This window comes from Phoca vitulina, unplaced genomic scaffold (genome assembly GCF_004348235.1).
Source record: "Phoca vitulina isolate PV1807 unplaced genomic scaffold, GSC_HSeal_1.0 scaffold62, whole genome shotgun sequence".
NCBI classification, from domain to species: Eukaryota; Metazoa; Chordata; class Mammalia; order Carnivora; family Phocidae; genus Phoca; species Phoca vitulina.
In genome coordinates, this window is record NW_022589765.1 from 3,644,371 (window position 1) to 3,662,476 (window position 18,106).

Genomic DNA, 18,106 nt, shown 5'->3' on the forward strand with positions numbered 1-18,106 from the left:
AGGAATAGGTTCTGATTCTGATGGAGGAGAACCAAAATTAGCACCCTGGAGAGGCTAGCAGGGTCGCCCGAAAGGTACAGAAGAGACCACATAGGGCAGCCTAGGATCTTCGTGTTGTGTCTCCGTCCTCACCCCTTCCCTGTGACCCTAGTAAGCGCCTAATAATGATGACTGACGCTGACAGAATGCTGACTAGGTGTCAGGAACTTGTCTAGGTGCCTTTCTTGGATGTGATCTGCGCAACAGTCTTATGAATTAGGTACAAGGAGTCTCTCACTCTAAGGGCGTGGAAGCGGACATACAACCCAGAGCCTAGAGCCTGTGGCCATTCCTGCTGGCCATGGTATGGCCCCAGCGAGTGTGTCATGGGAGCCACTGGTCTGATGAGCATTTGTGGACTATTCCCATTTAATGTGGTGGCTCGTTGACTTGCTAATGGGTGCAAAGAAGGGATAGAACTGGCTGGATCCTCCGAGTGGGTGAGCACACGTGGAATGTGGAAAGGTGCGTGCTCTTTCAATTCTGTCCGGTAAAGCCTTGAGGACAGCTCTGTAACTCTGTGGGCACAGACGATGAGCCTGTCTTGCATCTTAACCACTTATCTACAGAGTTCTTTGAGCTGTAGGCAATTGTGCAGTCATGCTCAGCATTTGATTTTAGCTTACGTCATTATGCCATTCCTCTTTACTCCTGCGAGATAGGGTGTAAAGTATATTACTGCCATTATGTAGATAAAAGCATTGAGACAGAGTAGAAAAGGCTTAATATGATAAATCTGTGGCTAGCCTTTAGATTTTTGGAATCCCTCATTTTAAGTGGAATTACAGATTAGGAGACTTACCGACTCGACAAAATATGGGGCCAATCCATTTTTCAGAACCTGAAACCTCAGACTTAGGAACTTTAAAGACCTTTCCAGCTTGACATCTAAATTTTCTTTTTGTGCTACCATCTAGCACTGTGCTAGATAAAAGTGGTGGGATAAAAAAAAATCACTTAGATAAGCCTTAGTGCTTACTCTTGAAAGTTACCATCTTATGGACAAGCCATAATACACTTACATTGTTGAAAAGAGTAAAAAAATGAAAGACAATGGCTAGTTTTGGCCAATAATATTGTACAGCTTCCTGCTATCCTGGGTCAAATGGAAAGCAGTTATTTCCTCTTCAGGATTTTCAGGAGGAATACACCTCTACCAAGAGCTTCCCAAGACAGGAAGAGACCTGACTAATCTTTAGAGGCTTTTTCTCAGCCTCTCAGAGGTTTACAATGCTTCTGTGTAATAATTCTGTAGTTTGCTTGTTGAAACCTGGAAATTTTATAGCTGATGCAATTCTTTTGAATTTCTTAAGCAATATAAAGCCCCACTTCAAATCTCTTTAGCAAAAGTTACCAGGCTTACGATGTTTACTGCCGATGGGTCTTTGTTCCTGATTTATGTCTGTCAGTCATTATGGTTTCAGGAATAAGGCTGGTCATTTTAAGATCAGCAAAGTTTGTTTTGGGGGTCTTGGTATCACCCTTTTTCTCTCTGGATTCACGGCCCTCCCTCTCTTTTCTTCTGTGTCCCCCTTATCCACTTCTACTTCTCCATCAACTATTTTATATCCTATTCCTGCTAGTTCCTCAAAACGGTGCTTCCTATATTTGGGGGAATTTATAATTGAAAGGACCATATTTAAAGTTCCCTTCCCCTAGGGTACCTCCCTTTATTCCCATGTTCAGCCAAGCCTAAGTAGTATAGAAACAAGAAGGAAAATCTGTTATAAAAAGGCACTATTTCAGGCCCACAGGAATGCCCTTTGGCTTATCTGTGCCTGGCTCGCTTCATCTTGTATGGAAACTGAGAACTGACTGCATTGGTTCTCAGGTCACCTCTCATTCTTGTCACATTGTCTACACAGACATTTGGAAATCATTTGCTTTATTTACTTTTTCACTGGGAGCTGTGGAAATTAATATCATGCTCCTCTTGTCTTTAGAGAATTCATGTGGATCTCTAAATACCATTGGTTGGTATAAAATAGTACAGTATCTCTACCCTAGTTCTTGAGATTCTTCAAATGTTAATGACTCTGTATTGGCTGAGACTCAGGGACCATCTACTGCCCTGGAGGCTTGTCATTCAGCCAGAGACCTATAACTAAAGTTCCCAGCACTAAAATGTTCATTCTGCTTCCAAGTTGATTTGACCAGGAAGGTGATATCTTTAAAAAAAAAAAATTTCTTTAAAAGAAGGTGACATCTTTGGTGAAGAGGTTGGGTCACAGAAGGACTCAAAGTGAGGATTAGCCCAATGTATAAGGGGTAGGTGGGCAACATCTAATGTATGACCTGAGGAGATACAACCCACCCAAATCCTTCTCCTTCACCAGCTCCTCAAGGCCCCTCAAATCTCCCATTTTATTTTTAGTGAAGGTTCTGTTATTCATTCATTCATTTGTTCAATTGACAAATAATAATAATCATCCAGGCACTATCATACTCAGCACTTAGCACAGTGCTGGCAGAGATGAGTAAGACAACAATCTTCAATAAGTTCACTGTTTTTTGAGGAGGATAAAAGCATAAACAGATAATAATATTATAGTATGATCAGATCTATACTAGAGGCATATACAAAGTACTATGAGGACACAGGACAGGCAACCCGGGACACCTAGGCCTGGGGAAGTGAATATTTGAGCAGAGTTTTGAAGGCCATGTCATTTAGCAGATAGAGAGAGAGAGAGTGTGTGTGTGTGTGTGTGTGTGTGTGTGAAGGTGGAGGGAGTGGGGTGAGGGGGTTGAGTGCCAGAAAGTTGGAACAGTATATGCAAAGGCATGGAGGCAAAAACAAGAAATGTACAGCACCTGTGGCCTATTGAAAGTAGCATAGTTCCAGATGGCTAGAGTGTAGAGAGCTAGCAGGTAAGAAATGAGAGGAGATGAGGCTAGGAAAACAGGTTGGAGTCAGATCAGGTAGGGCCTTCTGTGCCCTGCTAAGAAGCTAGGATGCAACGGGAGGAGTCACGGGCCACCACTGAAAGCCTTTAGGCAGGTGAGTGACGGGAAGGGAAGACTGCGGCCTGGTGGCAGTGGAGGGTGTAAGATGAGGGAGATGGGTTAGGAGGATGGTGCAGGAGGTGATGGCAGACTGCACTTGAGTCAGTGGTGGTGGGAATGCAGAAGAGGGTCTTGGTGAGGTGTGTGAGGAATGATGAAGAGGGAAGATTCAAGGATGAAATTTTTGCTTTGGGCAGCCAGGCAGTACCATTCATGGGGCCTGGGAACACAGGTGGAGGAGAGAATTTTCTAGGAAGATGATAAATTCAGAGAGTTCAGCATGTTGAGTTTGAGGTCCCAGTGGGGCATCAAGGTAAAGGTTTTAGGGGGAGACGAGACCTGCAGATCTAGACTTGGGGAGATCCTCTGGAAAGCCCATGTGAAACTGTAACTGTCTTGCCTAGTGAAGCATTCTGAATCTTTACAGAATTTGAATGTAGGCAAGAAACAAAGCTGCATTATTATCCTAGAAATCTGTATCATTTTTGGTAGGAATGCATTCATTTCACAGAAGCCTTGAGATTAGAAAGGGCTGTGTGGGGCTATGGTTTAAGAATTTGAAGGGTGCTGGCAGTAAAGGCCTTAGGTAGGGGGAGGGAGGACTGCTGAAAATTCCAGCAAACCTCGTTAGAAGAAAACCTATGAGATCTATCATGAAGGGTTTTAAGATCTACTGGACATCCTAATCTACCAACTTGGCCTTGTTTCCTTTTCTCCTCTGCCCAGCAGGATCCAGGAAAGGTTAAGGGCTGGGCACTAAAGGGTGAGCCAGAAGGAAATGTGAGCATGCTGAAGTTGTCTGGCTAATTTCCAAAGCCAATGTGGGTGAATATTTAGGTCTCTGTGACCCTCCCTAAGAGTGGTCATTTGAAAAGGAGTTCTGGTTTCATTATGGGGAAAAGAAGAGAAAGAAATGGAAGTGCTATGATAGCCCACAGAATTTTAGAACCTAAAAGAATCGCTGTAGATTCTACTTACTTATTTACATGTCTTTGCTCCCCTTTGAAACTGTGAGCTGCTTAAAGGTAGGCACTCTGTTCCATTCCCTTCTATAACCCCAATAACGCCCTTGACACACAACTGCCGCGCTTGGCAATTGTTGGTTGAAGACTGAGTTTCACTCCCTCACTTTGCAGATGTGGGATCTGAGGACCAGAAAGGCTCTGTGACTTGCCCAGGATCACACATGCTACTTAGTGGCAGAGTTAGGCATGGGACTAGTTCTGGTTTGATGATGGTTTTCTTCAACATTCTTAGCTGGGCCGATCACCTCACACAATAGGGGGGTGTTCTTGCTGTGTGGCTGGAGGTTCTGATTCCATGAGAGTAGACAGAATCGTCCTGAAGAACGTTGCCCTATTTCTCAGCATTCCTCTCCACCTCCTAGATGCATAGTGGAGTCTTGATAATCGTGAGATTATCTTTAAAAACCCGGGGCACAGAATGCCAGCACTCTGTGTGACCATTTGCCCACGAGAAGGCAAATATGGCCCCTGAAGTCTGTGCAGTTTGTGGTGACCTCAGTTTCGAGAAATCTCCAAACATCTCTTTCCCTTAATAACTCACTATGGGTCTGTCATCCATGAATTCACCTAAGCTTTTATTGGGGGGGGGGGAGGGAGAAGCTATTTTTATTTTCGGTCTAATCCACCACTTGGTGTAATGAGTTCCATATGTTTCCTCCATTTTCTACCTGCTGTGAGAAGTAGGGCTTCCTTTACTTGTCCTAAACTCACCTCTATGGGCTATATGCTAGTAAGACAGACAGACACACACACACACACACACACACACAGTCTCTGTCTCCCTCTCTCCCTCTGTCTCTCACACACATGATTTAGGAGGGAAAATGACCCCACTGTTAATTGTTATCTTTGTTTACAAGCATATTAAAAATTCAAATGAAAGGGAGCCGAAATAATGCAATCGAGAGCGAACACAGTGGCAGCTCATTACCCCAAGGAGAAGGATGTAAATCTTTGACAAAACGGAGGCCCGTTGATGCAGGAATTAGTGGAAATAAATGCAAAGCCTACCATGGAGTCAGTGCCTGGCCAAAGTTCCGTGTGGCCCAGGAACATAACCTGTCAGCCTCCTCGCCTGATGTGATCTTAATTAGCCTCAGTTCTACTGCCGAGAAAGCCCGCCGAGGCAGTTAGCACCAGAGAATTAATCAGACGTTTGTGGAGTTGACAAAGCAGGAGAGCAGTCGACACTGGCAACTTATTGATGGGAAAGGATCCAGGAAGATGGGGAGGGATGTAGTCTCTGTTAGGGCCCCCACTTGCCCCCTGAATGAAGGTGCTCCATAGAGACTGCGGTGGGGAGAGGGGAGGGCGGGGTGGAGCGAGCTGTGCTCCGCCTTAACCTCCCACTCATATCCTGTCTCCCTTGCTTCCGCCCGCTTTTCTGCTAAGGCATCATGTGCAGTGGTGCTGATGCCAAACAGTGTGTTTGACTGCAGGAGAGAGGGCCAGAGCACTGTTGATTTTGTTGCAAATTGCACTTTTGTTACAGGATTAGTCGGTGGGGGGGGGGGTGGAATTTTGCCAGTATTTTCCTCCCTTCTTTTGTTTACTGCCTATTTTCAAACAGCTCTGTAATTGCTTTCCATTTAGTAAAAGGAACATTGTTCCTTTTTTTGGTTTTTCTTTTAATTGTGTTTCTTGCCCTGAGCTCAGACGTTTGGGAGCGTTGATGGGAATGCCATGTTGTTTTGGTTCTAGATACCAACTTGGCCTTAGCAATCAAGGAAGGTCATTGCTAGTTGGGTGGTGGGCTTAGAGAAATGTCTAACTTCTTCCGTTGAGCCTTCCCTGATGGGTCCAGCTTGCCTATTGTGAACTCTCTCTTATTTGGATTCCCACGGTACTTCAAATCTGTACTACACAATCTAGCTCTTGCCTTATGCTGTTTTACACTTATCTTTATTTCATGTGCATTAATCTTATCCTGTCTTGCTGACCATAATAGAAGCTCTTCAAAGCTGAAGGCTCTACCTCCTATTGAACCTACTGGCTTTTAACACCAATCTAAGCACAGTAAGAGACAGTAAATGCTAGATTGGTTCACTGACAACCCGTTGAGGAGGTCGTGCAACCATCTGTCCTTTGACCCTGCTGCTACTTGGCACTATTGATATTTTGTTCCAGATAATTCTTTTGGGGGTGGGTACTGTCCTGTGCACTGTAAGATGTTCAGCAGCATTCCTGGCCTCTCCCCACTACTGAAAATGTCTCCAGATAGTGCCAAATGTCCCTGTGGGGGGCCAAATCACCTTCCCTCCCCACTGAGGACCACTGTTCCATTATGATAATAAAATAATAAGAGGTAAAATTTATTGAGCACATTACTATGTCCAGCTTGGTGCTAAAGACAGTACATGCATTCTTTTGTTTAACCTCCACAGCACTCCTGCCCTGGCTTTAGTTGTTTTCTAAAGGGGCTCCAGAGGACAAATCTTAAAGCCACAGTTGTGGGTCTACACCACAGTTTCTCTCTTCTCCCAAGGAACATTTAGAAGAGCCTTCTCAAGGACCTCTAGGGCTCCACTCTGAATTTACCAGAACATACCAGCTAACCCTCAACAGTGTCAGGACCACCCACTCATCGAAAACGAGATATTCAGCTTAGTGAAGGTTAATTCCTCAAGGAGCTGGATGAAAAGCAATGGAAGGTCAGAGCAAAAGCAACCCTACCAGCTGTCACCTCCTTTTTTTCAGAGATGTGAATCCCATTCCAACAGCTAATGCATGGTAGGGGGGTTGGAGATTTATTTCTTTTGCTCTTATGATGGCATTTTAGCTCAGGAAGCAGAATTTCGAGCTAGCCCACTGAAGTGTCATTCCTGCCCTAAATCCTGGCCAGCTGTCTTGCAAACAATGCAATCAGTCACAGAGGGACAGGGCAAAAGAAGGTGGATAAACCGGTGCCAATTTGTCCTTCTGTGTGTGTGTTGGGGGCAGGGGTGACGACTTGAAGCACATCTCCCGATGGTCACACCATCTCGGAATATGAAGGACAACCCAAGAGAGCAAATTTGACAGTTTAGCTTACTGTGTCTCTGGAGAGGCATGGATCTCTGGCTGTGAAGTCAACTCAACCTCAAATTCACTGCCACCAAGGAGTTAATGATACATTAAAATTAGTCATGTTGTCTGATGGAGAAATATTCTACTTATGGAAAATACCTTTATAGGAAAACTGCCTTTCTGAGGCTGAGCTGGAAATATTACAGTAAACAGGATCTAATCACAGCGAAGCCTTTTTTCAGCTTTGCGTGACAGCTGTAAAATATGACAGTATTTATTAATAGTCGCTGCAGTCTAATCTGTAGCACTGGAGAGTTACAGCAAAATATGTGAAGCCACTGAGTGAACAATTTCCATAGTAACTAATGTTCAGCGTTTGAAAGGGTAGTTTAATGTCTTGCAATTTTTTTCCCCCTACTGATGGTCCAACCCCAGGAACAAGCTACTAAGCTAATAACCTTTGTGGAGGGGAAGTGTTTAAATGATAATTTATTTCAAGAGCTGACAACAAATTGCTCTGCGCTTTCTCTTTTTATGCCCCAAAGCAGTCAAGGATGTGCAAATCGAAGTATTAAAAAATATGACAGCTTTGGTATTTTCATTTTCAATGAAATTCTCATTATAGACATATGTGCGGTCTTTTATTCACAGTCCAGTCCAAATAGTCATTCACTGTTATTATTGCACAGGCTCTCAAGATGCTCTCATAGTCGAGGACTCATCACAATGGATTAGGCAGGCCGCAGAAGCTACCAAATGTCTCAGGTGCTGTCAACCCCGATTATGGCCGCTCAAACAAGGGAATTTAGTATCTGTCTCTCACAGCATAATGTACTCTCTGGCCCTTCCTAATTTATTCAGATGTAAAAAGTAGCTTGAATTTCAATAAAAACTCTCTTGGCTTTGCTTTTCCCAGAAGGCAAATGGACATGACTAGAATTAGAGCCATCTGTTACCTTCGCGCATCCTTTACTCGGCTTTTAAAGTGGAGGAGAAAAAAAAAGTCCACAATAGTTGTCCTTCTTCTTCTTCTTCTTCTTCTTCTACATCAAGGTACCTGCTATTTTTTTTCAAGTTTCTGCCAAGTAGCCATGGTAGAACCTATCATCTGTCTCTCCTTGCTTTCTTCTTCTCCAACCAAAAATGGTGCCATAGTGATGAGGATCTGCAGGTTCAGATCTTTCTCTGCTCTGGGAACCGTTTCTGCCCCAGAGAGGAATCTCTGAGTTCACTTCACCTCAGAGCCAGGTCCCCACCACAGCTTTCCATAAGTTTGCACCACAGACAACCCCCCTCGCCACCTCCTGTCTGGCTGCATTTGCTACTGTCGCTACTCATTTGCCCCTTAACCTGGATTTTTGATCTGCTGCCTATCTGGATTCCTGGAACTCTGGGACCACGACTTGTGGTGTTCATTTGTGGACACCAGGCTTTATGAAGGAAATCGACCCCTGGAGCATATCCACAGGAGGACACCTAGGGTAGGGAGGGTCGAGGTACCAGGTCCTCCAATGAATGGCTGAAGGAAGGACTAACGGAAGAGGTAGTAGAAGTTTTCAAATGTTACAAGTGTGGGAAGCAGTGTTGGTGCAGCGAAAGCATATGCATGGACTGTGAATGCGGCAGACCTGGGTTGAAATCCTGGTTTTGCTACTTTGGCACACCGAGCTGTGTAATCCTAGGAGCCATAATTCAGCCTTTTTGTGCCTTGGTTTCCTCAGTTGGAAAGATGTGAGGATGCCATGTGGATTCAGTGTGGTAATCCAGAAACTTATGGCCTAGTGCGCAGTAAGTGCTTATAAAAAATGGCTGCTGCTCTTATCAAACTGCTTTATCTTATGATAAAATGATGCCAGTAATAGAGATTTATTGATTTGTGCCACCGATTGGTACTGGGATGTGTACGTGTGTGCGTGCACACCTGTGTATGCATGTGTGTGTGTGTGTATGTGAAGGGAGAGGGAAGCAGGAAGGAGGGAGGGAGGGAGAGCAAGAGACAGATAGAAACAGAGACAGAAACACAGAGGGGAGACAGATTCTGTGCTTTATTTGGGAATGGAGAACTGGATGGGAGGGATGAAGCCAGGTTGTGTAAGTAGGTGGTAAACGACAACATGCAGAAAGTTGTGTGGCACTGAATCTAGTCAATCCGAAAACACTTCTCTGAGGAAAGGCCCCGTTCTCCTTGTCTGGGGGGAAATCTCTTTACCTCTTAAGCCCTCAGGCTCTTCCAACATTTTCCCATCTTCCTCACTATCTGGCAACACTTTTAATCTTTTCACAAGGTGTCTGCTCTAATGAATGCACATGTCATTATTGGATGAGGGAACAGTTGGGTTAAAAATTAATTTTTTCCAGGCCCCTGAGATAAATCACCATTTCAGCAACAGGATTGTGAACTCTTCAAAGGCAGGAGCTAATTCTATCTCTCTTAAATACTGCCAGTGGCCTGGCACAAGCTAGCACTAGAAAATGCCCAATAATTGCTTGGTGACCGATGGACTACCTGTTGCCACCGCCCATGTTTCTGCCCCAACTTTCTAGAGCAAATATAAAGGTCCGTTAGAAGACTATTGACTTCCAGAGAGTGACTTGGGAACTGAGTAGGGAGTTTCAGGTTGAGAATGGGAAACAGCAGGAGTTTATTGAACACTGGCAAGAAGGTAGGGACTAGTTGCCTCAAAGGGCACTTAGAGCTATTATCTCATTATCTAAGCTAAGAGCCACAGCCTGGGCCAGAACCTTTCATCTCTGTGGGCTGTGCCCATTGAAGGCAAGGAGAGTTGTCAGGGGCACGAAAGAGTCTGGCTGCAGTTCTCAAGTATGTTGCTGTTCTGGGGGAAATGTTCGCACCACAGATAACTAGGTCACTTATACCCAAAAGACAGGTCTAACAGAAAACTGGGAGAGGTGGTCACCTCCCTGGCATGGCTTTAGGACTTTTGGTGTGAGAAGGTATGTGGGCAAGAGGCCTCCCCAACTGGACTTGTGGTGCCTGGGATCCCAGCATCAGAAAGCCACGCTTTGGACTAGGGTTCTATGCCACAGAAGGCCCTTACCTGACTAGAAATTTCTTCCTTGGATGCGCTAACGCATCACGTCATTAACAGCCATAGAGAAATTAGCATGAGTACATTGGTCAGCTGAACTCTTGTCACTTGCAGAGAAAGTCTATTAATCAGTGGAAACGAAATGTGGGACAGGAAAGTTTCTGTGGAGGTGTAGAGGCAATTTGGGACAGAGAGGTTAAGGCTTTGCTCCCGCCAGGGAGGGCAGGGGTAGAGAAGTGACACAGTGGGGAGCCCTGGGTAAATAAAAAAGGGGTGTCGGTGAAGAGGAGAGGGTACAGAGGGGCAGGTATCTCACTTAGTCCACCTTATAATGTTTCCAAGAAATGAATTTCTCTGTCTATAGCACCAAGAGCAGAATTTTCAACTTTGTATTAATGAAACAACGTGGTATTTTGGTAACAAAGCAAAGTGAAGACTGCAAACACAAAACCAGACCTTTCCTGGCAGACAGAAATCCACGTGTAGCCAACAAAGCCTTGAAATCCATTCGCTGTTTCATAACTTCAGAGGCAATGTTACCCTGATTGCACCACAAATCTTTTAAATGACCTCAACTGTGTAACCCATTTCTCAGCTTCTCACTTACCCCTGCCTTTATAGAGTCACATCATTTGTGTATTTAGCTTATTTGAATGTAATTAGAGGTGTTCCCTTCTGTCTGTCTTCCATTTCTCTCTTGTGTAATTTAAAATATTCTAAAATTCGATTTCACAGTTGTAATTTCTCCCTACAATTTTTATTATGAAAGCAATAGATGATTATTGTAGAAAATGAGGAAATACACAATAGATACTTTATTGAATATTTTAAAGAACTGTACCTCATGGTTTGATTTACAAACTGGGTTCTCTCTCTCCCCTCATTCTTCCCTTCCCATCTTCTTTCTTCCTTTCCTTCCCGCCTTCCCACTTTCCTTCTTTCCTTTCTTCCTTCCTCCCTCCCTCCCTTCCTTCCTTCCTTCCTTCCTTCCTTCCTTCCTTCCTTCCTTCCTTCCCTCCTTCCCTCCCTCCCTCCCTCCCTCCCTCCCTCCCTCCCTCCCTCCCTCCCTCCGTCTCTCTCTCTCTCTTTCAGTCCAACAACAAAAAAGGACATGGGCTTACTCTTGATGAATCAGTAATGGCATTGGGAAAACACTAAATGTGTCCCCAGGCCTGTGCTATGTACCCCTGTAGGCACAAAGTATACATCTAGGGGTTAACCAATTGTTTATTATCACACTGGAGAGAGGGGCTTGGGAAGGTATATAGCAGACCCAGTGAAATAACAATGGAGAACACGTATGTTAAGTGCCAAGTGAACGGCATGGACCAAAGAGTTCTGTGGTTGTTCAGAGGTAGGCAGGATCTCTGCTCCTCAAAACTGGTTCTCCTCCTGCCCAGTCACCTTAGTACACAGTGTTATCATTTTGCCCAGTCTCTCAAGCCAAAAGCCTAGCATTCATCCACGAAGCCTTCCTCTCCCTCATATCCCACAGTCAACCTGTCCCCAATTTCTGTTGATTCTGTGTCCAAAATGTATTTCAACTCCATCCACTTGTCTCCATCTCCAGCCTAATCTAAGCTCCCATCATTTCTCACCTAGATAACCACGGTGGCCTTTTAATTGGTTTCCCTTCTTTCACTCTTGCACCACATTCCGTTCTCTACAGAAACTTAGATCATGTGACTCCCCTGTTCAGAATCCTCCAAAGACTTCTCATTGAAGTTCGAATAAAATTCATACTCCTTACCATGGCTCCTGTTCATTCTCCATGGCTATGCTCTGCCTCCTGTCTACCTCTACAGTCTCATCTCAGGCCACTCTCAACCTCCTCACTCCCCTTTACCCACACTTGTCTTCTTTCACTTCCTCAAACATGCCAAACTCTTCCCTGCCACAGGGCCTTTGCACTTGCTATTTCCACTGCTTGAAACTCTTTCCCTCTTTTCTTCACATGGTTGTCTCCTTCTGATCCTTTACTTCTCAGCTTAAATGCCCCTTCTCAATGAGGCTATCACTGAGAATCTTTTTAAAATTAGGTCCTATCCATTAGGATAGGTGCAGAAACCATGTCTATCTTGTTCACCATTGTAACCCTAGCACTGACTGACTGACTGACTGAATGAATGAATGACTATGAGCTGGAGTGGCCAGGGAAGGCTACCTTGGAGAGGTAGAGTTTGAGGTGGGTTTTGAAAAATGGGGAAGCACCGACAGGATTTTCATAATCAAGATGGAGAGAATTCTAGGTAGTAGTAGAAGTGAAGTTGCTGAGACCAAGCATAATTCTCGCACATTTGGGCAATGGTGGAAAATGGGAGCTGCCTGCAGTGGAAGGTGCTCATTAGGTAACACAGGCACAACAGGTTTGTTAGTTGGCTGAGGCATAATTATGTTGAGTCTTGAAGAATAGACTACTTCCCACCCCCACCCCCCGTGTGGGCAATAAAAGCCATTGGAAATCCTGGAACAGGGTCATGGTTCAGTGTTTTAAGAAGGCTTTCCAAGGAGGAAGTTACTGTAAAAGTTTATAGAAAGTAGTTCTGAAGCAGACCAGATCAGTCCTACTGGCTAAATGGCTATAGAGAAAAAAATATGAATACACATGAGTAAGAAAGGTTTTTTTTAGCTCCAAGACCACAGATTTGTCCAAACTATTTAGTGAGATGATTTGAGAAAAGAGGCAAGGATAAGAAATAGACCTAGATGGACTTCTGCTTCCTTTCCTCCAATTGATAGCTAATGGGCAAAGAAGGGCCATGGGAGATGAGGAGAAAATACATGAACTGTATCTTCTGCTTTTGAATAAATGAGAGGTACAGTATTCGTAAAACTGATAAGTAGTTTACAAAAGGTTTCAGGAGAGAAGCTGTCTGATTTACAACCTTCTGTTCTGAAATTTAGGTTGTTACACACTGGAATACACCATATACATGGAAATAGGCTAATTCATCCTCAGTGTTTGAAAGAAATGAAATGCATTAGGATTTAGCAAATTGTGAATTAGAATGTTGAAACTATTTTTGTACCCTTGTCAGGCAAGGCTCTGCGTGAGCACACAACACTCCTTCCTGATTCTGCCCTTGGTTCATCTCTTTTCCCCTTCTCCAAACCATACCTCCCTCTTCTCTTGCAATCTACAACTTCCACATCCTTTAAAGCCTAGATCATCTAGCCAGCCTTCTCTGAAAACTCTACTTTCCTGGGGTACTACCTTTTCACAATTCTTAGAGCAATCAGAGTCTATAGTGTAACATTCAACTTGATAGTGTTCCATGTTTTTCATAAATGGTTTCATGAATGTCCTTTTCTGTCCACTCCCATTGGAACTGTATTATATAAGCATCTACCACAAGACTGGAACACACCATTAGGGGTTGGTAACAACTTGTAGAATTGCTTGACTAATTAACTGATAATATATGAGTTAGGGTTAGTAGCAAGATACAAAGTGTCCTATGTCTGGTATAATATCTTAAAAAATCATAGAATGTTGCATTAAGAAGAGAGGCACCTTAGGGGAGGAGACAAGGCCAAGAGAGCTTCTATGCATTAGTCAAGGTCAGAGAGCTCGTTAAATGGCAGACCTTGAACTAGAACTCTGGTCTCTTGCTTCGGGTTCATGAAATCTGATAATATCGTAGAAGTAAGTACCGTAGGCAAATACAGGGAGTTCTTTGGGTTTCCAGGTGCCACTCAGGCAGACAGGCCTTCCATTTGTTCCTTCTTTCTCTGAGTCAGAAAGAACCATCCCCAGCCTACAGCCAGAGTTGCAGGCAAACAAATGATAAAGTAACATTGTTTTTTGGAAGGATCCCTTGGTTTTACTGAGGAGTCCCTCAAAGATAACTGGGCTTTCGAGGGGTCTATTTGGCTGAATTATAATGCGTTATATAATTAACAAATACACCTAACTGTGTACTATTTAAGATCAGACCCTTAATTTCTGAGACTGTTTCAATAGAATGTGTCCTCAATGTATTACCTCACTGTTAGAAAAACATCCATTCCCAAAGCCCAGTTTAGCTACTCTCCACTCATTATTTCCATCAGGTAATTGTTGAGGCCCTGTAAGCTGAAGACTTAATGTGATCTAGTAGAACAAGCCCTAGAAGCAGGAGATATTGACACCAGTCCCAGTTCTGTGGTTAAATGGCTGAGTGAAAAAGCACATTTCTTCTTTGAGCTTTAGTTTTCTAATTTTTGAAATGGGAATAATTACACTCTGATAGGATTAATTTTCTGAAACTTTCCAGCTTAGGCCTTTCTCTATTTTGGATGAAGCTACTTTTACTTCGTGCATTTTAGACCACCTAAGTTATTCTGGGGGGGGAGGGTCCTTTTTCAACAAGAGTGACTCAGCCAGGAGAGTCTGAAACCCCTTCCCACGGCCGGGGATGGGAGGATGTATTTAGTTCGAAAAATTAGATTCTAAAATCACCATTGCATTGATATTTTGGGGGTCTTAATTTAAATTCATCTTGAATTTAAATACAGTTTTAAAAGAGTATTAGATTGTATTTATTGAAAGAGAAGGGAATAAACATGAGTTGTGGAGGGTTGAACACCACTGTTACATGAATATTCAAAGAGAAGAGCACATGCCTCTTCTTACCTCTTTCTGTGTCGTAGAGGTACACGAACTTCTCCCACTTGTAGTGACCAAGCAGACTCAGAATGGCGCCCTTCAAGGCTGGGCGCATCTGGATGACAAACTGCACATCTGCATCAGTGGGGAAGCTGGGCGTCACAAAGGATGTGTGCAGGGCCCCACAGAAGGAGGTCAGAGTGTTCATTGACATCTGGTCATAGAATCCAAAGATGGCATACACTCCTCTCGAGAACTGGGAGCAGACTGCAATGAGAAAGAGAGCAAGATATTTCAATAGCCCCATGGTCCCTTGCTGCAGCTTGTAGGGTTGGAAAGACATGGATAGTTAGGCTTTGGCTCTAAAGGACATGCCTCAAAGGAAAACCAAGATCTCTGAAATCTCTAGAAGCCCTTGAAAGCCCTTGAAAGTTGCTCAGCAGGAGAAGTGTAAGGAAGGGAAGAATTTATTTGATAGAGTTGCATGTTTTCTATGTCTACCATGAGCAAGAAACTAAGAAAATGTGGGAAGGAAAGAGGTGAAGATTGCCTTACCCTCTTTCTGCAACCCTCCCAGCTCTCCCACAAGGCATTTGGTGTTCTTGTACTTCCATCTTAGCTTCCCAGTGGTCTCTTCGTGTACCCATGCCCCCATCAAGGTACAACTGTCTTGTGCCCCACCCCTTCAGTGCTTTTTCCACTAGATGACAATAAGGACTGATGACTTAGTTAGACAAATTGCTAATGTGCCTGCTAGGAAATGTGTTACTCCTTTTAGGTTACATACTGCTTTAACAATAGCTATGTCATGATTAAGACCCTTAATGGAGGCTACTAATGAAGATTTCAGATTCTGGGCAGGCCATTGGAAAGACTGGCCTTTCAGTGTCCAGGGAGTCACATGAGGTAGGTGTAACTGGCAAAGTTCTATTTTGCTCCTTTTGCATTTTCCTTCTAGATCTATCAGCTCACACATAGAACTTTTATGTCCTTCATTTCAAAGTGGGCCACACCACCACATTTTCCCTCTTCTGGCCCAGATGAGCTTAAAAAATGTGAACCAATTTCAATATTAGCTTAAGTAGAACATAATTAGCAAAGCAAATCAGCTACAACAACACCGTGTGGTGCATTCCCAAACCAAGTGGAAATGATCTTTAGATTATCTGCTCTACTGCTCCCTTCCATTCATGCGAAGCAGACCGAACAGGCAGCTGATAATGTGGTGTGATTTAAGGAATTCTGCATGGTCTCCCTTATCTGCTAGGAAGCCACTGTTAGGCTTACTTCTTCAGGTTTAGGGTCTTGAAAAAAACTCTGTGATTTGGGAGGGGGATTAAATAGAATCTTTTAAAGCTGTTAGCATATTAAGATGAATTAATATGTCTGGGACACCTGGGTGGCTCAGTGGGTTAAGCATCTGACTCTTGATTTTGGCTCAGGTCATGATCTCAGGGTCGTGAGATCAAGTCCCGTGGCAGGCTCTGTGCTGGGCGTGGAGCCTGCTTAAGATTCTCTCTCTCCCTCTCCCTCAGCCTCTCCTTCCCCCTCCTCTCTCTCTCTCTAAAAATAAAAATGAATTAATATGTCCTATGTCCAATTAGACACCAGGGAGCGTGTGTAAACAGGTAAGTTTTGAGAGGGAAGGGTGAGTCAGAGAAGAGAATGTAAAGGGTCTGGAGTCTTTCCTGAGAGGAGAAACAGTGAAGGCACTGGGCACCAAAAAGAAGGAATGTGTTGAAAGTAGGAGGATGACAAGTGGAAAACCAATTTAATTCATTTCTTGACCCGATTGTGAGAAACAGAGAGTTCTCAGTATCTGTGGGATCTCGCTTTCCCTGCATTCTATTTAAACCTGTTACTGATCAGGGCTGTTCCCCTTTGTTAGCCAAACTCATTAGTCATTGGCTTAAGGGTAGCATTTCAAAGGTCATTCAGGCATCTCCATCAGGGAAGACCATAGCCTCCAACTTGAGGAATTCTAAGTGACCCCCAAACACAGGCATAAAAAAGGTCTTTATATTAAAAGGAGAAAACCAATTAGGAAATGAATCTGGGGCACTTCATGACAGGGGGCCAAAAGAAGTATTCAGAAGCAAAAAGGAAGAAGCAGGATGCCACTTTGCCTTGGTTATCACCAAGGAAGATGCTAAGGAAGGTCGGTTCCCAAATTAATCCTGTAAATGGAGAGCTTTGCAGTACCAGGTCAGATCTTAGCTGGTGCGCATAATGTTCTATATAAAACTGACAATAATAATGATACTAGCCATTGAGTGCTTAGTATGTACCAGGCATTATGCTAAGTACTACACAAATATCCAATATTCCCAACAACTTCATGGTGTATTGCTAATATTTCTATTTAATAGATGAGAATTCTAAGACAAAAATGTTCTGTGTCTTGAGTGGAGGAGCCAGGATTTGAACTGAAGTCAGTCTGACTCTAAAACTCATACTCCCTGGGACGCAAATCCAATAATGACATTAAAGAGTAGTTATTGGCCCAAATGAGATAGGGCAAGATTTAGCAAGTAAAATAGAGATTCTGTATGCCTCAAGTTCATACATATACTAAATAATTATTTGGGTTTTTTTAAAGATTTTCCTTATTTGTCAGAGAGAGAGTCAAGTGGAGGGAGAAGCAGGTACCCCGCTGAGCAAGGAGCCCGATTCGGGACTCGATCCCAGGACCCTGGGATCAGGATCCAAGCCAAAGGCAGACACTTAACTGACTGAGCCACCCAGGTGTCCCCAAGAATTATTTGTTGTTGACCTGAAATTCAAATTTAAGGATCATGTATTTTTTCTGGCAACAAGCAATCATGGCCCTTCAGCGAACATTATTCAGGAGGTAGTTGGTAATTCTTGGATCCATATCAACTAGCATGCAAGGCCCAAGATGAGGATCCATGAATCCCAGACAAATATAGTCTTATGGGGGAAATGCAACATATTTCCAATGAGGAAAACCCCAATCTGACTAAATTATGGACAATAATTGAGGGGGAAATTAACTTGAAGAGAGGCAAACTTACAGCTGTGATTCACTTAGAATTTTAAAAAGCCCTTGACATTGGAAGGAAACAAAATAAAAGTATGTTATGGAAGTGAGATTCTGTTAATAAAAAAATCTTGCATTGCTCTTAGAATCATTGTTTTTGAAACGGGAGCAGAATTAATCATTACTAGGTCAGATATGGACTTTTCATACTTATGACATTTATTTATTTATGAACACTGGTAATGAACACCCATAAAACCATCACCCAACCCCAAAACTATAACATTACTGAGAACTTATTTTTACCTTCGTCTTCCCCCTCTTTTCTATCCCCCTGTTTGGACATCCTCCTGGCCCTCTCTCCATAACTACTATCCTGAATTTTGTGTTT

The 18,106-nt window shown here is 43.5% G+C and overlaps 1 protein-coding gene across 8 annotated transcripts in view; it reads right to left on the reverse strand.

Annotated features, from left to right (window-relative positions):
- The window catches only part of GRIA3 (glutamate ionotropic receptor AMPA type subunit 3), a 275,987-nt gene that overhangs the window by 190,609 nt on the left and 67,272 nt on the right, over positions 1-18,106 (reverse strand). For all 8 annotated transcript variants that reach the window (XR_004297784.1, XR_004297785.1, XM_032391369.1 and 5 more), the window contains one exon: positions 14,742-14,981. Coding sequence is in view for 6 of the 8 variants with exons in the window: in XM_032391369.1 (XP_032247260.1) it covers positions 14,742-14,981 (240 nt within the window). In the remaining 2 variants the exon portion in view is untranslated. The remainder of the gene's footprint in view (positions 1-14,741; positions 14,982-18,106) is intronic.